This window comes from Strigops habroptila, chromosome 10 (assembly GCF_004027225.2).
Source record: "Strigops habroptila isolate Jane chromosome 10, bStrHab1.2.pri, whole genome shotgun sequence".
Taxonomy (NCBI): Eukaryota; Metazoa; Chordata; class Aves; order Psittaciformes; family Psittacidae; genus Strigops; species Strigops habroptila.
In genome coordinates this window covers 40,763,272-40,787,738 of record NC_046359.1, presented here as the reverse complement: position 1 = coordinate 40,787,738, position 24,467 = coordinate 40,763,272, and the positions used below count along the sequence as shown (strand labels likewise).

The 24,467-nt window shown below is 42.5% G+C and overlaps 2 protein-coding genes and 1 long non-coding RNA gene across 3 annotated transcripts in view; 2 read left to right on the top strand and 1 right to left on the bottom strand.

Moving 5' to 3' along the window:
• PTPN14 (protein tyrosine phosphatase non-receptor type 14) overlaps positions 1–3,866 on the bottom strand; it is a 122,943-nt gene extending 119,077 nt beyond the window's left edge. The window contains exon 1 of the mRNA XM_030499580.1: positions 3,812–3,866. The gene's annotated coding sequence lies outside the window, so the exon portion shown is untranslated. The remainder of the gene's footprint in view (positions 1–3,811) is intronic.
• A 460-nt stretch (positions 3,867–4,326) lies between these two features.
• LOC115613723 lies at positions 4,327–5,367 on the top strand. Its single transcript, XR_003993484.1, has 2 exons — positions 4,327–4,449; positions 4,774–5,367. It is a non-coding gene; the product is annotated as an uncharacterized LOC115613723 (long non-coding RNA).
• Positions 5,368–15,331: 9,964 nt separating this feature from the next.
• CENPF (centromere protein F) overlaps positions 15,332–24,467 on the top strand; it is a 40,702-nt gene continuing 31,566 nt past the window's right edge. Inside the window, exons 1-5 of the mRNA XM_030499578.1 lie at positions 15,332–15,615; positions 16,065–16,269; positions 17,594–17,790; positions 20,026–20,141; positions 21,796–21,887. Of these exons, the coding sequence (XP_030355438.1) occupies positions 16,108–16,269; positions 17,594–17,790; positions 20,026–20,141; positions 21,796–21,887 (567 nt within the window). The 5' untranslated portion in view covers positions 15,332–15,615; positions 16,065–16,107. The remainder of the gene's footprint in view (positions 15,616–16,064; positions 16,270–17,593; positions 17,791–20,025; positions 20,142–21,795; positions 21,888–24,467) is intronic.

The window sequence follows — 24,467 nt, the reverse complement described above, 5'->3', positions numbered from 1 at the left end:
TCATTATATTTATATATTAACAAGTAAAAAAAAAAACAAAACCAGGTTTAGCTAGTGAAAATCATTCTCATTAATTCCAAAGAAAAATAGCTCAAACTGTGCTATTTTAAAGGAATCCGTAAAACCAATACTGAGATTTCTTGCCTACCAAAGCATCAACTGTGAATAAACAGATTAAAATCCCTTAAAGGTTTATTTAACCAGAAGAGGTGCAAGCAGAAGAAAAGGATAGTGTGTGTACCTGTTCAACAAGGAAAGCCGAATCCGATTTTCATCTGAGGACTAATAGTCAAAACCAATTTTGATTCTTCATAATTAAGTTGTTACCCTAATACATCTTATAGCTTAAAAATGTTCATCAACCTCCAGTTTTGTGTTCTGAGTGCTTAGTATTACAAAACTATTCAGACGTGTCAATCATAAGCTCCGTTTTACCAAGTAGTTTTACAGCAAAAGAAAACAACTATCCCCAAAGACTAGATAGTTGAGCCAAACACTATCAGGAGACAGGAAAAAGGAAAATGACCATCCCAATAACGCACACAACCCAAAAATAAAGAGGTAGTGTTACTGCCTCCAAATCACACTATTTCACAAGAGAGATGAAGACCAAGTCAACAAAACCCACACAACCTGATACAGAAGCTAAATGACAGCTTTTGGACTCTTGGACATTCACCTCATTGATCCTTTCACACTCCAGAGCTCTCCTCGCTCCTTGCAATAGCCCAAAGGAAAGAGGAAAATGAAAGAGTCATGAACTGTAATTCCTGTTCCTGAGGCTATTTCCACATTTGTGAGGAGCCCTTTTCCTTCACAGTGTGTGAGACGTCTCCTCATGCATCACTTCTTCAACTCCAAATGCAGAAGGCCTTAAGCAGAAGATGGCCACCCCACAGGACAGGCTACGCTTGCTCTGGACACAGATGGGATCTGGCACAACCAGAGGAAGCTGCGAGTACCTGCTGAGTTTTGAGGACGATGGGGGTTAGACAGTGGAACCCAAATCATACTTTTACCACAATCTTGCACTTCAGCTCAGGTCTACCTCAGTTCCTTTAGGATCTACTCTTTCATTTTTATTTTTTAATATATTTCTTAAACCAGTCTAAGAGGTGGAGGCAGCAGCTTTCACGAAGTCTCTGAATAGAGAACCAGTAGATTTTACAAATGGAACCAGACCTTTTCACATAAAGTTTCAGTGAATCTTGTGCACAGGCATGCTCCTCACAGGAGGAACATCCACAGGGTAAAAGTTTGCTTTCAAAGATCAGGATCTGTCTCAGTGGAACCCCACAAAGTGTAATAGGCCAAGGCACACTGCACTCCATGATGGACTTAGACATAAAAAAGACTTTTATGGCATCTGCTCAGCATAAAAATTAAGCCTTTACTGAAATCTCCTTGTAATTGAGCTGGATGCACATGCACAAATTTATTGCATACCAAGTATTACAGCCTGGCTCCTGCAAAGACTTGTATACATGTTTATTATTATGGATATAAAAGAAATTCTGTGGTTTCAAAAGCACTATACATGAACGTGAATTTAAGCACACGTGTGGGTCTTTTGCATGACCAGGACCCAAATGCACCCGAGCAGCGCTGCCTGCTGAGAACTTTCTACCTTTTGTATCCCACCAGTAGTTTATACCCCCCCTCAGCTGACTAACCCTTGCAACAGAGAAGGACTCGCTTTCAGCTGAGGAGCTGGAGTTCAATTACACTTTTCACACTGCATGTATCTATGCTAAACTTGAATCCAAATTAAAATGAGCTCCTTAAGTAACATTTAATCAAACACAGCCTCGCTGGATATTAAAAGACACAGAATGATACATCTTTTAGCTTGAAAATGTTTTGGTGGTACCAAACGAATATAGAAAAAAAAAGCCATAGAGTTACCAGAAATATGTAGACAAGTCTTTTAATATAGTAAATACTTTCTCCAAAATTGAAGGAATCATTGGTGGTCAAGAAAACTTGCTAAGTACACAAAAGCAAATGTATTTCACAGAAAGCCATTCCATACCTAAGTTACAACAACTGACTCATGGGCTTCTGCTGGACAAGAAGGACCAGGAGAAAAGTCAGTCACTGGTACTTACACTGGTTGCTAATTCACCCTCAGGAACAACACTGCACCAAAGCTGCTTCTACTATTACAGAAACATTGAAAAGTCACATTTGAAACTGGAAGTATATATATGCGCATAAAACTCGGTTTGCTCAGCACATAGATCAGTCCTGCAGCCCTTACTCTGGCCTTCATCTGCACCACTAGGTCCTCCGAGGCTGCATGGAGACAGTCATGCTTCCCAGCTTCTCCCACACAAATGCAGGAGCAGAACGGATGGCCACAAGCTCCGCCACAGATTTTTGGGGCTACCTTTTGGCTGATGGGCTGTGCTTCAAAGCCTAAATTTGCAAAGCTCCCAACTTTTGTATCACGACTTATTAGATACACACAAGTGCCCCCTGCCTGTAAGGAACTCTGGCATAGCCTCCTGAAGAAACCAAAATAAGTTGAGGAAAATACTGCCAATAACAGAGCAGGGCCTAAAGCTTATTTGCATTACTATAATATCAACACACACTTTATTTTACACCAAGCACTAGTGTGTAACAAGCAAGTAACAAGCACTAGATGTCAGTGGCAGACCCCCAGAGGGCAAGAGCAAAAGCTGAATGATCTGTATTTTGTCACTCATAGTTGATAGGACATTCCAAGCTGGATAACCAGAGCGCAGCTCCTGCTGGGACTGCCTCCCCTAACGGCTCTCCCCCAAAAAAGACCCGACTACCTTCTCTTGTAAGATGGAGGTTGGCAGGTGGTGGCTTGCGATTTGGGGGGAGCCATTTTATATGTACAGTTTTCCAAACTCTCAATAACTTCAGCATATAAAAGCGCTTTTGGAATAAGCAAACCCATGAGTGATCATCCACACAGAGTTTAAAGAAAACAGAAAGAACTGGCTTCTGGTGAAAGTATTTCTTTCAGCTACGGTTTCAAGCTACATGCCAAAAACCTCAGATCACTTTTTGGGTAACGACACACTGAATCCAAACCTTTACCAGTCACTGTTTGTTGCCACCTTGTTAAAGTTCCGAACAGCCGAAGAGTTGCTTATAAATGGCAACATGTGAATATTTTATGCAAATCAGAGCTAAAACGTTCTCGATAGGAAAGCTCCAGCACACATTGTATCCACATACCGCACATACACTATCCAACTGCTCGTCCCAAATACAGCCCGATAAAGAGAGCTCGGCTGAGACCTTAACAATTCATTGGCTCCGCCACATCAGGAATGAGAGCAGATGTCATTCCTGCCTGCACAACTAGGCGTTACAGAGCTGCTGAAGACGGCTGGTTTAGCCTTGACTGTAACTAACAAAGAACAAGGTAAACCCCTGAGCAGGGGGAAGACAAACACAGGCACACCGCGCTGTAAATACGACTAGCCCAGCACAGCTCTGCCCGTTCCCAGCTACTTAGAAATACCTCTTGATTATACAAACGCCGCGTTATCTGGGTGCCTACCAGATTAAATTCACGGGCTGGAAGGACTATCAGAGGCTTGTTTACCGCAGGTCACCGACTGGCATTTGTAACCCAAGCTTAGCTATTTTGGTAATTTACAGACAGCAGCGTTTGTAGATGCACATCGCAGAGCATAAGCGAATCTTACGCGGATGTTCTCGCAGAGTAAAAGGCACAACTCGGGCTGATTCAAAGTCAGCGCAGCTGGCTGATAAGCGGCGGGGACGCGCTCCAGCCCAAACTCCAGCGAACTCAGCGGCTCCTTACCTGCTCGGCGGCGGCTCCGGCGTTATGCGCTTCCGCGGGAGGCGGAAGGCAGCGGTTGCGGGCGGGACGCGAAGCCGGAGGGGAGGCTGGTGGGAATGCAGACCCGCTCCCGCCGCCCCGGCCCGGCCACCGCGGGGAGCTTCGGCGGGGCGGCCGGGAGCTGGGGGAGGGCCGGGGCGCCCTGAGCTCCGGCTGCCGCCCGCGGGGTGCGGGCAGGAGGGAGGCTGGGCGTGAGGGAAGAGGGGAGGGGACTGGTGTCCCGCGGGGGCGAGTGGGGCCAGCGGCGGGCGGGCGGGCGAGCCGGAGGCGGCGGGGCCGGGGCAGGGCTGGGGCCGGGGCGGCGCGGGGAGTCACGGCTCAGGAATGCCAGGAATGTGGGGCGGCCGCTGCGGCCGCGGGGCCCGGAGACGTCGGGGACGCGACTTGGGATTTCCTTTCTCTTTTTCCCTTTTCTTTTTTTTTTTTTTCCTTTCTTTTTTTTCTCTTTAAACTACTCCCTCTTTCCCCAAGGAAGGAGGAGGGCCGAAACCCACCCCGCGGAGGAGGGAAAAGGAGGAAGGGAGGAAGAGGAGGGCGTAGGCTCCTGCCAATCTGGACGGTGCTGGCGGCAGCTCTCTTGAGGAGGGTAGAGCTGCCAGGTGCGGGGTGCTCGCCTCGACTCGACTCTCTCGTCCCGTCCCTCCCATCGCCCCGCCTGGGGCAACCGGCCCTGGCCCGGCCCGGCGATCTCCGTGTCCCGAGGGGTGTCGCGGCCGGGAGCCGCTGCGGGAACCCGGGCGGGATGGAAAGGCAGGCTCGGCACAGCACGGGCCTCGGAGCTCCGGCATGCCCTCCTGTGCGCAGGGCCGCCCGCTGCCCCGCTTCTGCCATAACGCAAGCCCCTGCTCATCTTCCGCTGGCTTGGCGCTACAGCATCATTTCTTCTGCCCTTCAGATCTTCACTCCTGCTTTTCCCATTTCAGACCCTTCGGTCTCCTGCGTCCTGTGTGACCCTCGCTTCTAGAAGCGTGGTTATCCCTGCTGCTTCAGCTGCCCACAGAGCTGCTGCAAGAGACAGGATGAAAAAAACACCCACGGTGACCTCACGCATGTGCCTTGCTGGAAAGCAAGCAGAGGGAAAACTGAAGTTGGCTTGAAACAGGGTGGTTGGTAATCAAATGAAATGCCCATGACACTTGCTGCTTGGCAGGTGTGGGAAAGCCCTCCTGATGTCTGCTCTAAGAGAGAGTAGGGACAGAGTGCGAAGAGTGCCATCAGCATGGCTGCGGCTACCAAGAGATGTTGAATGGATCACAGCAGCCTAAGGAGGCCTAAGAACGGTGTGAGAATTAGGAATGACATGTAGATGCTCCTGCGTGTCATCAGGGATGGACAGTTTGCAGAATGGTTTTGTCCTTAGACTACATTCATATAAAGTGATCCACATGCCCCCAAATGCTTCTGGTACCAGTGGGCACCTGCAGGAAGTATCCCTCTAAAACTGTGACACTAGAACTTAGGGACTCTTACAAACAGGGCAAATGATGAAAAATAGCGATAAATGAGAACTGATACCAGTTTTGAGTTGCTGTGCTTTTTTGCCTCTTGTACACCTTACTGAAGAAGTACATGAGCAGATTTGTTGGAGTCAGGCTTACTCAGATTATTAATGGCAAAGAGAATCAGGAGCTGAGAGAAGGAGAAATAACACGGATTCTTGATTTGGATAGGTAAGTAATTGTATTTAAATACTGTATGTGGAATCACAGGCTTATGCCTTACCTCTGGCATAATACTCTAATTACATTTTGCAAGGAAAGTCCTTTTCATCTGAGACTCAAACATTTTACAAACACCACACCTTAATGAAGTAAGTAATTATCCCTGTTTTACATATGGCTACACTGAGGCACTAAGTGACACCACGTAAGATTTGAACTTGAATTATACTTGACCACATGTAGATACAGAGCTTTTGAGTAACGATCTGGAAGAAACATCAGGTGTCAGAATGAGGTGATAAGATGGGTCATAGAGGGCATGAGCTCTGAATTTATGCAGCTCAGCTTTATGCCAGAAAACAGCTTTCCCTGACTGAGTGGAAAGTTGCCCAAGAGGGCAGCGTGCATTAAAACTAGGGTTTAACTTGTCTGGTTCCCAACAGGTTCTCCCCATGCTGGGGCAGGTGTAAGGATCTTGTTTTCAAGATACTAAATACTGACTTTTGCATCTGTGCCTCAAGGCAGTGGCTACCTGAAGTCTTTTGGTGGAATTCCTGGTTTACCCCTGGACACTTTCGCTTTCCTAGGTGCCTGCATTTGAAGTAAACTTAATACTTGAGCTGCAAATGAAATAATGTGGCAAGAAGCACAAACATGCTGACAGATGGGAAGGTTTGGGGGGGAGATTTTATGCATTGGTTACCCACAGGAGAGGGCCTCCAGAAGAAATACAGAGTACTTGTCAGCAAGAGCTTTTACTACAAGATCAGCTCAACACACTCTGTAAAATCAAATGTATTTCAGACTTACCCAACGAAAAGACTCTCCCAAAACTGGGAATGGTGAAGATTATTGCTTTTCCATGGGATTATGTAATGCAGTCTGTATTAGACTCACAGAGACTGTAGCAGTAGGTGCTTTAGAAAAACCAAGCTTCCCAGAAATTATAGCCAGTTACTGCAAAGAGTCTTCCATAAGGAAATGTGCTGGTGCTACTACAGCTTTCTGGGGCCATTGAAACCTGGAATCTTTACATACATTTTTGTTCCCCGAGAGCTGTCAGGAACATACAACCCTGGGATTAAACCCAACAGTTCCTACCTGCTCTCTGGGGAGTGGTTTCATAAAATAGTAAAACTAGATTAGATGATCCTCACACTACGTGAAAATGATACAAATCATTGATTTGGTTCCAAACCCCCGTTCTGGGTCAAATTTGTCCAGTAAACCTTGATGGTAAATCTTCTATCAGTCATATATAGGCTGGATTATGTATTATCCTTCTATGCTGCTGGGGAACCATGTTACAGCAGTTTGTTACTACTTTTTTGTCTGCAAAGGTGACAACTCTAAATTATATTTAGAGACTTTATTGACTTGCCATAATGATTTATGGACTTTACCTCCAAAACATTTCCTCTTCTCTGGTATAATTTAATTTTTATACTGGTTCCTTCTGCAATTTCATCAGCATTAAATGGGGAATAATTTATCGACAGGACTGTGCCTCAGTTACCGAAGCTACCAGCCTTCGGTCTGATCTCAGGCATGTAGCAGCACATCCCTGTGTCTTAGTTTTCTTCTCTGAAAACCGAGATAATGATAGTGATCTTAAGAAGGTGCTTTTTGATTTGCAGATGAAAACACCGTATAGGAGAGAGACTTTCTTTTTTTTTTCCCAAACTGTGGTTTTGACAGGCCTGAATGTTGTCTCAAAACCCTTGTGAAAATAAAGCCCAACACCATTCAGCTTGACCAAATGGTTAGCTATCAGCAGAGGAAAACTGATTTTATCTGGGTCAAAATACAGGACATTTGTTATGTCAATGTTGTCTGCAGCTATGTGCAATGAATTTTGAAGTGCCTTAGCACCTTGCTAGCAAGACCTCTATTAAACATCTTTTGAATGTGTTTAAACTGAGGCTAAAGCTAGAGTCTTGAGTCTTGTTATAACATGGAAAAATCTCAGTCCTTGTTGGCTGGTGAAACCATGTCATAACCTGTTTCGTATAAAACTGTCTTTAAACTGTGCTTAAGCAAGAGCTGGTGGTTTCTCCTGTGAACAGTAGATGATGTTTAATTAGTCTTACAGTCATCTACATTACAATCAAATCAAAGAATGCAGTTGCAAAACGTTCCCAATTTGTATTGTAAATGTGACCCTAACTGTGTTCCTAAAATCTCTGTCATGTGCTACGGCTGGGTACTTTGACCTGATTGTAACATAAGCAGAAACTTCATGCACCAGCAGAAATTCCCATTCCTAAAATCATATTTGCTCTTAATAAACTTATAAATATTTGAAGCTTACGAAAAGCAAAACAAAAGGGGGAGGGGGAGGGACAGAGAAATTTACTTCTCTAGTATTCTGTGCTATCATTAATTATTCCATTTAATAGTGCTTCTCAAAATCATCTCTTGGAAAAGGAATTTGGATTACCCAATCTTGGAAAACAAACCTGTTGCCACCAAGCATGAGCCAACATGTTCTAGTACTCTACGGCTTATCACAAGTGAGCCAGCACCCAGTTTTGGAGAGTAGAAGTCTTGGTTGATTATCTGTGCAAATAAACTATGCTGTGTTGGATATTCTAATTTGCTTAGAGTTGTATTCTGCCTGAGGACTTCATCCCTGTGCCTCTTTTCAGCTCTGCAGTAAGAGTTGTACAATGAAAAGCTTTTTAGTATGTGCGAGTAAAGTAATGAACTTTTGATTCCACAGTTGTAAGTACTCTGAATGGGGTTCAGGCAAGGAATATACCTTTCAGGCAACTGTTAAACTGCTCTGCAACCTGGAATAGTCTAATGACAGAATGATTAACATTTTCCCAGTTTTCAGGGATTATCAATTTGTGTATTTTTAAACGTATACTTTAGCATGGTCATTAAGTCTTCGGATTTCTGAAAGCAGTGGTCTCCTGAACACACAAACAAAAATGACTAGCTTTTGAAAGCAGTTAATTCAGCAGCATGCCCAGAAGCCAGCACACACCAGGATTTGTAGGTGTTTTAGTGACTGCTCACTCACTTCTGATTGATAGTCATAATTTTTATGCCTCTCAGCATGGATTTAATTGTCTGACTACGGGCACGCAGCTGAAACTACTTTCTTGCCACTTAGAAATAAATGGTTTCTTGAGAAAGCAAAGAGCTAATGTTATAATCTAAAATATGGTTTGGGGACTACTGCAAACTTGTTTCGCTCTGTGAAACGGGTGTAAGACCATGCTTGGGTATGACAGTTCTATGAAACTCTGAATTTTAAGACTTTCTGAAATTAACAGTGAAGTGCACTGTAGAAGAATAAGACCTCAGGTAGATGTACCTCAGCGTTTTGAAGTCTGTATATTATTTCTAAAAGAGCCCTGATTCTCATTCTCATTTTTGTTCCAAATTAACAGGAAAATTGCTCTTAGAGCACTTTGGGAATGCTGAGATGTATATATAAATATTGTTTTCTATGCTGACTGTCATTTGCCTGATACAGTAGATACCCTGGAGACATTTAAAACACTTACAAACATTTTCCTCAAAAGTATTAATACAAAAATGGTATGAGAAATACCAATAAAACTGTTGGAATTCAGACCTGGAAGAGGTAAGGAGATCAAGTGATTAATCAAAGTCATTAAGATGTAGAATGCAGTTGTTTTCTCCTTGCATATTTATTTATTCTATTAGATCACTTCAGTTGGTTGTTCATAAACTCTGCTTGTCTGAGGTGGGTTTCCCACTGCAATTAGTTGGGTGACTGAAAACTCGCTTTAGAACTTGCCTTAAAAATGGCCAAAGTAATGTTGAGGTGGTTATGATGTGTGTAAGATAAGGAGCTGTACTTTTGTCTTATCTATTCAACCTTCTAACAGAAACACCAAAAGATTTCAGAGACAGCATTAAGCTAGGTAGAGGCTAACAAGGAATTTGATTTGTTTCTCATGGATGGTGTAGGTGATGTTCTTCATTATTTCACTGGCTGATAAAAGATTTGACCAGTAGGTGAACACAGTAAGAAGCAAGTATAGATTCTCAGCTAATATCTACATAAAATTAATATATAGTTATATGTAAGAAAATATATAACAAATAGATGTGTATAATAAATATATATATAGGCCATGACAAAGGAGAAACAAAGTATGAGCTCCAGGCTTGAATTTAGGAAGTTCATAGGAATGGGATGTTCAAATGGAGATCAGGCACAGCGAGGGCAGCCATGATAAATGATGGCCTTAGAACAGAGAGGTCAACAAAGAAGCAAAACTCAGACTACTGAGGACAATTGTGCAGATAAGAACAAGAGGTGATGTAATTTACCACTGGGTATTTTCTACATGCCCCATTTGTAAAAAAGAGTTGGTGGTAGAGATGGAAAGAGGCAAATATGGCTACGGAAGGTGTATGCCTTTTACTTTATATGCAGTGCACTTATGTGTTAGACACTTTTGTCTCTCATTTGAATGGAATGATTCAGAGTAGCTGTAGCTGTGTACAGTTAAGAGTACAATTCTAACAAAAATGGTGGACAAAGGAAGTGCAAGCTGTGGACCCATGAAAGTCAGGGAGAAGTGGGCCATAAGGAAAATAGGTTCCCATCTTACCAAATGCCCTCTGAAACCTGATAACTCCTTGCCCATAAGATATAGAAGTATTTGATGGTCTCATGAATGTACTTTTTGGTGTTAATACCTGTAGTGTGAAAGATTTGTGTGGCATTGCCATTTCTAGCAGCAGAACTATAAAGAGAAGGAATTTACCATTAAGAAAAAAGAAGAGTTGCAATCTTATTTACAATTCAGTAACTGGTAATTTGAACCCCAAGACAATATGGCCTTGACGTGTCATATCCTAATGTAATCATGTATCATTTTCTTCACTGCATATTAGTTATTTAAGCATCATACTAATGCTTCCATTCACAGCGTTTAGAAGTAATGTTTATATACTCAATCCCACTGTCCGTGTCACCGACAAAGATGTTGAACAGTGCCGGTCCCAACACCGACCCCTGAGGGACACCACTTGTCACCGATCTCCAGTTGGACATTGAGCTGTTCACCACAGCTTTTCATGCTCGACCATCCAAACAATTCCTTATCCACCAAGTGCTCCATCTGTCAAATCCACGCCTCTCCAGTTTAGAGACAAGGATGTCACGCAGGACAGAGTTAAGTGCCTTGCACAAGTCCAGCCAGATGACATCAGTTGCTCTTCCCTTTTCCACCAATGCCATGGCCCCATCATAGAAGCCCACCAAATTTGTCAAGCATGATTTTCCCATGTTGGCTGTCATCAATCACCCCCTTATTGTCCATATGCCTTAGCACAGTTTCCAGGAGGATCTGCTTCATGATCTTGCCGGGCACCAAGGTGAGATCGGTCTGTAGTTCCCTGAGTCTTCCTTTCTTCCCTTTTTAAAAATGGGGGTTATATTTCCCCTTTTCCAGCCAGTAGGAACTTCACCAGACTGCTACGACTTCTCAAATACAATACATAATGGCTTTGCAACTATATCCACCAGTTCCCCCAGGACCCACAGACGCATCTCGTCAGGTCCCATGGTCTTCATGTTCCTTAGATAGTCTTGAACCTGATCTTCTGCTACAGCAGGTGGTTCTTCATTCTCCCAGTCCCAGCCCTTGCCTCCCATGTGGCTGGCGCTCTTGCTAGAGAAGGCCAAGGCAAAAAAAGTCATTGAGTACCTCAGCCTCCTCCACGTCCCAGGTGACCAGGTCTCCTGTTTCCTTCCAGAGGGGTCCCACATTTTCCCCCATCTTACTTTTATTCCCAATGTACCTCTAGAAGTTTTTCTTGTTGCCCTTAATGTCCTTAGCCAGATTGAGTTCTGATTATTAAAAATCACAATAATGCCACACTGCATGCAAAGGTCAAAGAATATTTTCTTGTTCTTAAAATTACTCAGAGTAATTGCGCTTAATAAGTAAAAGACACTTGAATGAAAGCAGGAGCTGTAAGATGATTTTATGCTTGTAAAAGACACAAGCCACAAAACAAAAGGATGCATTTACTGTGGGAAGGTTTCTTACTATCATTTATGATAGATAGGTGTTAGGGATTACAGCACGGGGACTTAGGGTATTTTACCTTAAAACTTACATAACTTAAAACTGTTTACCTTAAAACTTACATAAAGTTTTAACTGATCCAAGCTGGTGTCACCACATTCCTATCCATTCTCTCCTGCATATCCCCGTTCCATCTGTTGAGCTGGGTCAAGCATTTATCTGACCCCAGAGTGCAGCAGTTTGCAGACCCAACCTGTATACAAGGGTGATGTTACCAGAAAGGCCTTTGCATAAGATAATACCCCTTACCAGTTTAACGATCTCCCCTGGCAGTTCAGATCAGCAGAAGCTGTCATAAGGGAGCAGTGGCAGCATGCAGGTGAGGAACGGGAGGGAGGGTGGGAATGTGGCAACATAGCAACATTGCCTTGACGTGTTTTAAACTGCCAGGAGCTGCACCTATGGGTTCCTATCCAGCACCTGCATGTGATTCACTGTCACCTTAGACACCTGGAACCTCAGTCACCTTCTCAGTACCAGGAAAGCTACCCACTGGTGTTTAGTAGACTATACTAGACAATATGATCGCCAAACAATACAGCAGCTGTAGGTATTTTGTCCACTAATACATTGATCCAGTTGACCCTGGTGTCAACATGAGCGCTTCAGTAGCAGTTTCCATTAGTAGGTAAGAAATACTTTAACACTCACTAGAGAAACATCCCATTTCCTTTGGGAACAAAGTTACAGTTTATAATTTGTGTTATCTGTGGTCTCTGATTTTGCTAATGAACTATAAGAAAGATTGTGCAGGTCACTTCAACCTTTTTTAGGAGCATAAGGCAGTTAAGAAATCTAAGGTGTAAAGTTCTCTATGTATCCTAATGGCACCCTTGTTTACATTCATTCTGTTCACCTAACAAGGTATGGCTTCCATCAAGAAACACAATTGCATGAAGGATAGGAAACATAAGGGTATACAAGCAATCAAACATTGTATTTTACAACAGTAGCTCACTGGGCTTTATTAGTGCAGACTTAATCTTGCAACTCCAGTACAACACCTAAACTGCCATTTTCACAGTTACATACCCACATTGGCAGAGATGGAGAAATGTGTTTTCCAGAGGTAAGAGGCATCACTTAGTACAGGGTGGGGTTTGGGTGAGGCTACAGGAAATGATCTGGCTTTCTTCTCTTTCACCCTCAACTTGGCAGCGCATACCTCTAGTGCCTCAATAGGGAAGGTGGGAAACTAGAACCAGGCAGACATGCAGGCCCGTTTCGCTCTTTCTCTGGGTGAATGGGATTGCTCCAGCTCCTCAGGTGCAATTTGATGTGTGTGCATGTGTGTGGATATGTGTATATATGTGTATATACATATATATAAAAATAGGCTTTAAAAAAAAAAATATAGTTAGGGTTGGAAAGCACCTTAAGATCATCCAGTTCCAACCCCCTGCCACGGGCAGGGACACGTCACACCAAACCATGTTGCCCAAGGCTCTGTTCGTCCTGGACTTGAACACTGCCAGGGATGGAGCATTTACCATATCTCTGGGCAACCTGTGCCAGTGCCTCACCACCCTCACTGTACAGAACTTCTTCCTTATATCTAATCTAAACTTCCCCTGTGTAAGTTTGAAGCCATTACCCCTTGTCCTGCCACTACAGTCCCTAATGAAGAGTCCGTCCCCAGCACCCTTATAGGGCCCCTTCAGACACTGGAAGCTGCTCTGAGGTCTCCACGCAGCTTCTCTTCTCCAGGCTGAACAATCCCAACTTTCTCAGCCTGTCTTCACACAGGAGGTGCCCCAGCCCCTGATCATCCTCGTGGCCTCCTTTGGACTTGCTCCAACAGCTCCATGTCCTCTTTATGCTGAGGACACCAGAACTGTACACAATACTCCAAGTGAGGACTCATGAAAGCAGAGTAGAGGGGCAGGATCACCTCCTTGTCCTTTCCCTTTTTCCTAGGCCTTTCCCTATAGGCCCTTGTCAAAAGTCCCTCTCTAGCTTTTATGTTGGCCCCTTTAGGCACTGGAAGCTGCTCTAAGGTCTCCCTGAAGCCTTCTCTTCTCAAGGCTGAACAAGCCCAGCTCTCTCAAGCCTGTCTCCATTGGAAGGTGCTCCAGCCTCTGAGCCTCTTTGTGGCCTTTCTCTGTGTTCATCAGACTGCATCTTAAAAGCTCTGCACACACCAGCTGATCTTTGTTTCTCATGCCTCGTAAGAAAACTTAAGACTGTCTCTACCAATTTTCCCCCCTCTGAAAAATATACTGCCAATCTCAGAAGTTAAAGCTGTTCCGCTGAAGCCTTCCCTGAGGGATGCATTATGATACAGTAGTTTAAATTCCAGTGCTCCCTGCCCATCACTAGTCCCACTACAGTTAGCATCTGCAGTAACCGAAAACTCCTCCACTTGTACAATTGATCAGGTGACATTTGTTACTGTCATATGAGAAACCCTTACTGAATATAACATGATTATTTACTTCTGATAGAACATTTGCCCCTTGTCTACTTGGATCTAGTGGGGGATCCCCATCAGTTCAGACTGATCCTCAGCTTTCATTAATGCTTTGGCAGTACTACGTTAGTGGTTTCCCACCTTTCCACTGCTTCCTGCTCCTCTGCTGTTCTGTGCTGCTCCCTCAGCAGCACCTGCACAGTCATGTCAAAGGGTACATGAAGTTCACCATAGAATTTTCTATCTTGTTTTTATTGATTTCCATTTGTTCAGAGGTATTTATGATGGATCTGTTCCATCAATTTGGTGGCTTGTTTTGTTATGGAGCTAGTTTAGAGGCTTTGTAACAATGTGCTAGTGAGTTGGTTGCACATTTATTTATAATCTGACCTCTCAGCTGTTTGACTTCTTAAGGAAGATTTGTTTAACTCGATTTCCTAAATGTGATTAAAAGAACAGTGCTTGAGTAAATATTCTCAGCATGATTATAAAAGGCAAGATATTAGGTGAAATGATCATAAAATCGTAACTCCCTGATTCTGATGGAAACATCATTGTGTTTCAAAGCCAAAACCCCCTCAGAGTGGCGGTCAGGGGAAGAGAGAGGGGAACACCAGAGGAAGCATTTGGAACCCAAGGGAGTTCACAGCAGCTTTAGAATCCTTCAGCTTTTGCTGTTGCCTTTTGCATTCTATCCCTGTTAGAACACACTTAGAAGTGTTTTTTCACTTTGTGTTTCTATGTTAGGGTAGAAAATAGGCAATATTGGGCTGAATTGCCTTCCCTCTCCCCCATAAACTCCATTCCCCAGGGGTAGTTTGGGCACTTAGTGATCCTTTTGTAGATCTTTTCAAGCGAACGCGTTATCATCGGGACATCATCCGTTTAAACGGGTACACGTTTACTTTCCTTTTCCAAACCTCAGGTTCTCTGTGGAATGGCAAAAACGATCTCGGATGAAGGATCCGCCCCTCCCGGACCTTTGCTGCTCCCCCGGCCGCACTCTCCCCGCCGCACCACGGGGCTCTCCGCTGGGCTCGCTTTGCGGACGGGCACCGGCGGCGGCGCGGCTCCAAGCCCCGACGGAGCCCGCCCGGCTGCGGGCAGGAGCCTGCGGGGCCAATCACAATCCGCCTTTACCCCCCTCCCCTGTGCTGCCTCGTCTAATGCAGTTTAAACGCTTCCGAACCAGCCAATCACGAGGAACGGCGACCCGGAGCTGCGACCTCGTTGGTAACGAGGCGAGGTCTGTGTGGCGAGCGGCGTCGTGGCGGGACCAATCAGCGCGCTCGAGCACGTTCAGCGCTTGGGCTTGAGGGGAGGTGCCAGCTTTGAATTGAGGCGCGTCCGGCGTGAGGCGCTGAGGGGACCCGGCGCTGAAGGGATCTGAGTGGCTGCTGCTGGACCCTGGGCAGCGCTTAAGAGTGCGTGACCGGTCGGTCGGTCGGTCGGTGATCCTTCGTGGGTGTCAGGCACCCCGAGCGGGCTGGCGCGCTGCGGTGTGTCCCCGTGAAGTGCTCCCTGCGGTGAGAGCTGGAGCCCGGGTGTATTCCCGACAGCCCGAGCGCCTCAGGCTTGGGTGGGCTCTGCCCGGCCGCCGTTCTTCTCTAGGTAATTTCTTCCTTATAAATGATTTCCGAGCTGTGCTGGGATCTCGGGGAAGTAAGCCCGTGCTAGCTCAAAATGAAGCCATGGGTTTTTGCAAAGCTTTTGGGTTAAACACCGCTAAAGTGCAATACTAATGGCTTTCTGCAATGCTAACATCAGCATAAGGTGTGGGGAGAAACTTTCTGAAATACAGCACTCAAATGCAATTATGCAAATATAAACCCTGTTACTGTTAAAATTGATCAATGTGATGCTTTGAAATCTCAGCTGGATAAAAGTGTGGCAAAATAGGACCTAATATTAAAAGCTGCTGCTTGGTGTGTAGATCAGGAAGCCTACATAGTTGTGGAATACTGTGTTCTCATCACTGCTGAGGTTAAAAATGCAGCTTGTTTAAAAGGGAAGCTTGCTTCACCTCGTTCAAGATCTAATCAGCTGTCTTTGTGTTTCAGGCATAGCACTGTCCATTTCGTATTAAACAAGAATCCTGTCAATATGAGCTGGGCTGTGGAGGAATGGAAAGAAGGCATCTCCCCCAGAGTCCTTCAGAAGATTCATGAGCTGGAAAGTCAAGTGGACAAGCTTAGAAAGGAGCGTCAGCAAAGACAGTTCCAGTTAGAGTCTTTGGAGGCAGCTTTGCAAAAACAGAAGCAGAAGGTAACAGAGGCACTGTGGTCATTTCCCTAAAATGCCACTCTCTGTGCCAAACACAATTACAAATTTCTTATCTGGTTGTCCTTAGGGGGTGGGTTAGTGTCTTTTTTCTTCCCACTGATGGGAAAGGTAGCATAAGAATATAGTATAAAGTACTTATATTCATCCTCATCATATTCTCCCTTCTGTTTAGTTCTCATTGATTGTTAATAGAATTCCTGCCTCCTATCTATGTTTAGCATGATCGCCCATCCTAGAATCACAGAATGGTTTGGGTTGGAAAGGACCTTAAGATCATCCAGTTCCAACCTCCCTGCCATGGGCAGGGACACCTCACACTACACCATGTCACCCAAGGCTCTGTCCTACCTGGCCTTGAGCACTGCCAGGGATAGAGCAGCCACAGCTTCTCTAGGCAACCTGTTCCAGTGCCTCAGCACCCTCACAATAAAGAACTTCTTCCATATATCTAACCTGAACTTGCCCTTTTTAAGTTTGAACCCCTTCCACCTTGTTCTGTTGCTACAGTCCCTGATGAAAAGTCCCTCTCCAGCATCCTTGTAGGCCCCTTCAAATACTGGAAGCTGCTCTGAGGTCTCCACGCAGCTTCTCTTCTCCAGGCTGAACAGCACCAACTTTCTCAGCCTGTCTTCACACAGGAGGTGCTGCAGCCCCTGATAATCCTTGTGGCCTCCTCTGGACTTGCTCCAGCAGGTCCATGTCTTACTTATGCTGAGGACACCAGAACTGTACACAGTACATAACACAAAGGGCTGTGCTCAAATAGGAGTCCTTTAAGACTCAGAAGCAGTAGCTAATACTTCTTTAAACCAGAAGAATAATGTTGTGCAAAGCTGTAGCCTGACTGTGCCTCTGCCTCAGAAGCTGGTGGTGAAGAGGATGTCTACTGCTGGCTCTATTTCCAGTTTCAGAGCTGTGACTCTTGATAATCATTGTGCATTCTTTGTTTAGTCAAGGTATTCTGATTGCTGAAGTTGATAAGCTGGAAAGAGAAGTGAGATGGTCAATGTGGATTAGCAAACTAGTGTGGATTATTAGTATTTAAGGATTGATTAATATTTCTAAGAGCTTGTCTAGTCAATAAATAGAAACTGTTAATGTCACTGAGTTGAATTGCAGGAGATGTGGTCTTGTTCACACCCAAGAATATTTAAATAATGTGTATAGCTGAGGTTTTGGTGCTGTCAGGATCTTGAAATGCTAGGAAAAAAATAGCAGGATGTAAACTTTGTGTTATTGAAATAATAGAAGTGTAGAGATTACTTGAGGTTTTTTTTTTTTTTTCAATGGTCTATATTCCAACTAGGTTGAAAATGAAAAAAATGAAGCTGCATCACTAAAAAGAGAGAACCAGAGCTTGATGGAATTGTGTGATAGTCTTGAGAAAGCAAAGCAGAAAATATCACATGATCTTCAGGTAAAAGAATCTCAAGTTAACATTCAGTCAGGGCAGCTGAATTCCAGCAAGAAAGACATAGAAAGGCTAGAACAAGAACTGAAAAGGTAAGGACCTGCTCTGTGTCTCTAACCCATGTATAACAGTTATTTTCTTATGTTTTATTCATTTAGTGTATCCTTCATGGTATTTTAGTTTCTTTTCATCTCATACTTAATTCGGATTTTGTGAGTGAAGTCTCAAAACATGGACCTGTTTTTACACACACAATATGCACATATGGACTGCTACACAAATCAGTGTGCCACTTGAAGCAGTTAATACCTACAGTTCCCCCTTAATTTGGGGGAATTCTGCAGTGTCATGTGAGAACTGTCTATGATCTTAAACAACAACAAAACAGCTAGCACAGCTGAGTCACTTGGCAAAGGTAAACTGCAAAGAGCTTGGAGTTGCTCAGAAAGTACAATGACAATTCGGTCTGTAAGATCAAGTCTACCAATAAAATACTACTGGAATGAGGCATGAACTTCTATTGGAGTGAAAGAGGAAGCTGCCAAAAGCAGTGACTGAATCACTGAATCCAGTTGCTTTGGTGAAGAAGAGCTTAATTCAAACGCCTCAACTTCTAAACACTGTTATTACTGAGACAGTATGTGTGTACTGTCTGTAGAGGTGGAATGCAAGTAATAAAAGAATCTTCTGTAATGCAGACGCATCCAAAATCCTTCCTCTGAGGGTGCTACACAAATGGAACAGTTGCCCATAGTGAAGTGAATGTCATCTGTTAAACTTGCTCTCGTGCTAGAGGCACCCTCTGTTCTTGAATAAAAGTATTTCTGAAACTTTGTGTGCATCAGTCAAGCTGAGTATTCTGCCTGTGCAATAAACTGTTGTACTGGCACTAGTAGTGCGGAAGTACTGTCACAGGGAGGGGTTAAGTGTGAGACCAGACTTCTTAAGGGTTTGGTTTAGTTGTTTTGGGGTGTTTTGTTGTTCGTGGGGGGTTTTTTTGGTTTTTTTCTCTGGTGGTGGGGTTTTTTTTTTCTTTCCTGGCCTGAAATATGTCTACTTCCTTTAAGTTTTGGATGGAATGCCTCATTCCATCCAAATAGAAGCAAACAAAGAAGTGTGTTGGTCTTTCGGGGGTTTTGTTTGTTTGCTTGTTTTCCCTTTGCTTCCCCCTTCCCACCCCACCCCCCCCCCCTCCTTTTGGGAAAACTAGAGATAGTTGAGGTATTTAGGTATTTGAGGTATTTAGGTATTTGACTGCTGTGATAAGATTCTAAATTTCAACAAAACAATTTGACAAGTAGAAACACCAGCTTTTGTGTAAGGAGTTGATAAGATCCATCAAAGAATCTAGTGAAATTCAGCAGGGCTTGATAGAACCACATATGTATCTGTATCCCATGTCAGATGTTGGGCCAGGGAAGCTGCAGGCTAAGGGTATGTATTCCATTTATCCATTCCCAAAATTAAGTCCAGTTTACTTGAATTCTCTCCTTCCCATTACATTACTTTGTGCATCTATCCACTACAAAAGATCATCAGGTACTACATGTAGCTTAATCTTGGCAATCATGTTCAGGTTTGTTTTATGCTGGTAACTGATCATTTACCACTTCATAGCAACTGACAATCCACTGGGAGGGGAGTTCTTGATGTTGTGCTGTAACAAGGAGAGGGAAATAGAAACCATTATCTTATTAACCTGTGCTTGCTGGGCAGGATGAAAGTTGCTGTATAACCTCTAAACTAGTTATCTGGTTTCACTTGATGAGCTTGTAACTCTTCATGCTTGCAAGAGTCACTAGAATGGGTAGTCTGCTGTGGTGTTCTGGGGAGCAAAGTAAATAGTACACATGAAAAATACAGTGTCAGGTGGAGAGTATTCCCTTCCAATGAGGTAGGCATAGGTTTCTCAAAGTGTGCAATATCAGAACATAGAATAAAGGTAGCATATTTCCTATCATAAAGATGCTTACTGGAGAGTAGGAGTTACATATTATCAGTGTTTACAGTGATTTGGGTATGTTTAGCTGGACTTAGAGCTTCATACAGTGAAACCTTAAGCAGGTTCTAACTGATTGTCATGTACTCTGGGATTGGTTTTGGTTTTTAGCTCTGACTCTTATGTAATTGATTAAATACATTGAAACTGAACAAAACATTCATATTTCTGTGTTACAGTACTGAACATTTTCAGTGGATGTATCTTGACTTGATCTTTAAATTCTTGGAATCATATAAATTATTTGTGTGCTTCAGGCTCTTCAAAATAGATAATTAGCCTTTTAGTTTCCATGACTAATTTTTGTTGCTGTTTTTTTCCTGAACAGATACAAATATGAGCTTGAGAGAAGTCAGCAAACATCGATTGCAGCAGACTTATCATTCAGTGGTGCTCCACAGAAAAGCTTTACTGCTCCTTTAACACCAGTTCAAAGTCATAATGGTAAATGACTTTTTCTTCATCTGACACAGATAGTTAACAGTCAGTTTTCTTGGAGGGTGAAGGAGTATTTCACACACTACATTTGTACTGAGTTGCCTAGTCCCTATTGTAAAGCTTATTATAACGATGTCTAATTCATAGCACTATAAGTTTTAAGTTTAAAAATGATTAGTGCAGACTGAACACTTATTGCAAATATTACATCTTTCCAGCACTATGTTGGTAGACATGAAATAGTAGGAAATCCATCAACAGACTGCAGCAAACTTTTGAATGGCTGTTCCTAGTGTCAGCTCTTCCCTTGATGTAGTGAAGAGCAAATCTTTCTTGTGTACCACAGGCACTTGCAAGTTCAGTCAACAGTCATCTTGTTTCTTTACAAAATGTTATTTAGACTATTTTTGTGCATGATAATCTGCACAATTTATGCACTGTATCCATTTCAAACCATCACTTCTGTCTTCAAATTAGTGACATCAGATAGATTTAAAATATTTGCATGAACTGGAAAAGTAAAGAGAAGGTTCCTTAACTGGAGAACTGTTTCTGTAGCCAGACAACCTTATGCTGTATCTGCTGAGAAACTTGATGGGTTCAATATTATGCATGCTGTTAACCTCTTATCTTTGCTGTGAACAAATGTTCTGTGAGTTTGGCATCTCACTCTTACTCAGGTGGGAAATCTGAGATACTTTCTTGCACTCTTGTTCCTTTTAATTTCTACTAGGGGTACAGTAGTGGTAATGTCAAGCATTGCCACTAAGCGTGGCACTCCCAAAATGGGGATTATCTAAAAAATTATTTAAATAACTCTATTTAAAATGGTATTGATGGAGAGGTTTTTTTCCTTTGCAAATTGGAGTTTTACATTCCTGAAGATCCCAGACTATCTCAAATTTGAAGTGACCCATAAGGTCGCTCCTTGAAGGACTACCTAAAACTAAGTCATGTGGCTTGAGCATTGTCCAGAAGCTCCTTGAACAATGACAGGGTTGGTGCCATGACTGCTTCCCTGGGGAGCCTGTTCCAGTGACAAGACCACCTTCTCAGTGAAGAACACTTTCCTGATGTCAAGTCTGAGCTTTCCCTGACGCAGCTTCATTCCATTTCCTTGTGTCCTATCACTGGTTACCAGAGAGAGGAGACCAGCACCTCTCTTCCACTGCTACCGCTCCCCCACCTTCCCCGCCATCCCTGTTAGGAAGTTGTAGCCTGTGGTGAGATCAGTCCTGGCCTTTTTTTTCCCAAGGTGAATGAACCAAGTGACCTCAGCTGCTCCTCAAAAGTCTTGCCCTCAAAGGCCTTTCACCAATTTGGTTGTCCTTCTCTGGAAACAGCCTGATAGTTTGGTGATGTTCTTATATTGAGACACTCAAAACTGCACATAGTACTTGAGGTCAGGCCTCACTAGTGTGGGGTAGGGTGAGACTGTCACACTCCCTCAACTGCTTCATAGAATGCTACAAAGCATTCTAGTTCTACAATATTCCTGAGAGTTGTAGAATGATACACAAAGAAAAGGAAGCAAGACTTTTGTTTTGGACTAATATGCTCCTCTTAAAATTCCAGTGGAAGAATCCTAAGTAGCAATTAGAAACAATTACCTATATGTAATAAGTTAGATTATGAAGAAGTATTCATTGTGTCTTTGTAGATACAAAGGTTGAAGAACTAGAAGAAAAATACAAGAAAGAAGTACAAGAAAGAAAAAAGTTAGAATTGGAACTGAGAACCATCCAGGAAAATGTATGTATCTCTCGAGAATGGTATGTGTGATATCTAAGAAAGTAACTACTGAGAGAACTTGGAAAATGGAGTGGAAAACTAGTGAAATGTATTCTACATCACTTAAAGTATGATTTTAGAGAGAATTACCCTGTGTGTACTGCCATTCAGATGTACTTTCGGACAATCCAGAAAAGCTAACATAATTGAATGGCAAAGGAAAGAAAGACATTAAAAATGAGAACACATCCTTCAAGAAGTGGAAATCTTGTGCAAGCACAGGCAAGACAAAATAATGTCAGTTTTGCCAAGTTAAATATGATAACAAAATAGCTTTGGAAAGATAATGACAAATAAGGCACTTAGCAAATAAGAACTAGTAAATTTTTCCAAACACATAAGTAGTGGGAACTGTATGAGGGAATCTCTGAGGCCAATAGATGACTAAGATGTGAAATCCCTCAAAGGAAAAGGGGCCGCTGCAGAAAAGCTGAAATAACTTTTTATTTGGTATTCACTATTTAAAGGCTTAAAAAGTTTCCTATATCAGAGTCTTTGTTTATTGGGGCTGAATCTGTGGCCCAGCCTCAAATTGAAAAGTCAGAAGTACTCTTAAAATGAATTGATAAAATGAATAGTAATTAAAAATCACCAAATACAGATAATACCCATAAATTGATAGGGCACTGCAGTGTGGGACTGCATGTGCAACTTATTTCATTCTTTTGATACTGGAAGGGGACGAGGATGATGCCATCTAAAAAAGGCTTATAATGCTGATTCCTGGGAATGGAGTTTAGTCAGGTCAGCTTTTTGTCCTGGGTGAATTGTTAGAAACTTGAAGCAACACTTTTATTGATGCATGCATAGGTATGGCGTGTGGAGAAACAGTGTGAAGAGAAATCATACCCCGTATTTTCAGAGTTTAGGGGTTTTTTTAAGAATAAATTGGAGAATACATGAGTTAAGTGTGACTCAGTGTAATGTCATCATAGGATATTCACAAAACACTGAATAAACTATTTTGATAAAGGGGAGTAGCTCTTGGGAATTTAAATGTAAAGATAGAGGGCAGTGGCAATAAATGGTCAGTTTTTACTGGAGAACAGAAGTGGAGCCTCAAAAGGATTTATAAAGAAAACTGTGCTATTCAGCATATTCATGAGTGATTTTAGAGTTGAAGAATATGGTTGAAGACTACACAGTATTTAGTAATACTAAACAATTACAATAATTAAGATGGTAAGTACAAATCCGTATGAAAAAGTGTGAAGTAATGCATATGGAAAACATAACATGAAAGATGCATACCCAGTGCACTCAGGCTCCATGATTCCAGGAAGCAATTCAGCAATTCTAGTTCTCTGAAAACTTCAGTATTTTCTTCAGCAATGATGAAAAATAATTTTTTAGGAAAAGACTTAAGAAGTAATGAGAAAATACTCTTTGCCCATATACAGCCAAATGGCTCTCACATATTGAGTATTCCTTGCAAATTCTGTTCGCTCATTTCCAAACAGATATGGTAGAAGTGGGTGGTACAAAGATCAAGTGAGGATCAAGAGATGAAACAGGGAATGGTCATTTTCTCACTTTCCATAAGGCATAATTACAGAACCAGCTCTGCAGGCTCAGAACAAAAACTGGTTTATTCTACTGCGCTGTGTTGAATGGCAGAACTCTTTGTCAGGGTATTTTAAAACGCAAACGCATCCAAAAGAGAAAGTACATGTAAAATATTTCAGTAAAAATTGATTCGTTACCTGGATTCAAACTTTTGCCTCAGAAACTCAGTAAATTTAAGTAATATATAAGGGGAATGATTGCTCTATGCATGGTTAGGGTTTTATGCTCTTTATAGACAAATTACAGGATTGGACACTGCATTCTGGACTATGTAGATTCCTGGTGTTAGCACAGCTATTCCTACATAACGACATAATCTCTGGTTGGATTAAGAAGTCACACTGGGTATTACCTGGTTTAGGGGTTTAGTTTGATAAAAGAATAATAGAAATATTCCAATTGGAAGCATTTGAAAATGCAGTTAAGAAATACAATGGGGACTTTACTGTTTGAGGTGGGGTTTTTTGGTTTGGTTTGGGTTTTTTGAGTTTGGTTTATTTTTTTTTTCACTTAAGAAGGAGAAAAAAACCATCTATTATTTTAGCTGTGTTTAATTTTTCTGTAGGAAGAGGCTGAAAGCTGCTACCTGGGCTATTTTATTACTGCAATTTTGGGGTATTATGCATGTATAAGTTTAATTCTGCTCTAAATTTACCTGTGTTTGTCTGGAAGAACTACGTGTGGGTCAGATATCAGATATGTTAGTCTAGACTTCTATATACAGGCTTACTTGTGTCAGCACTTGCCTGCAAAAATGGAAGCTTAGATTTTGAAAAACATAGAGGGTAAATGATGGGATTACTCTTGAAAAAGACAAAAATTTGATTATGTTACTTACAAACAGATCAAACTATTTTTTTTGGAGATCCTGGTTTGGGTTTATAAGTATACTGGATACTTGGGCTAAAGTTATTTAATTAAATAGTATAAAAATAATGTGAAATGACCATGAACCTATTATTTACTTATTAATAA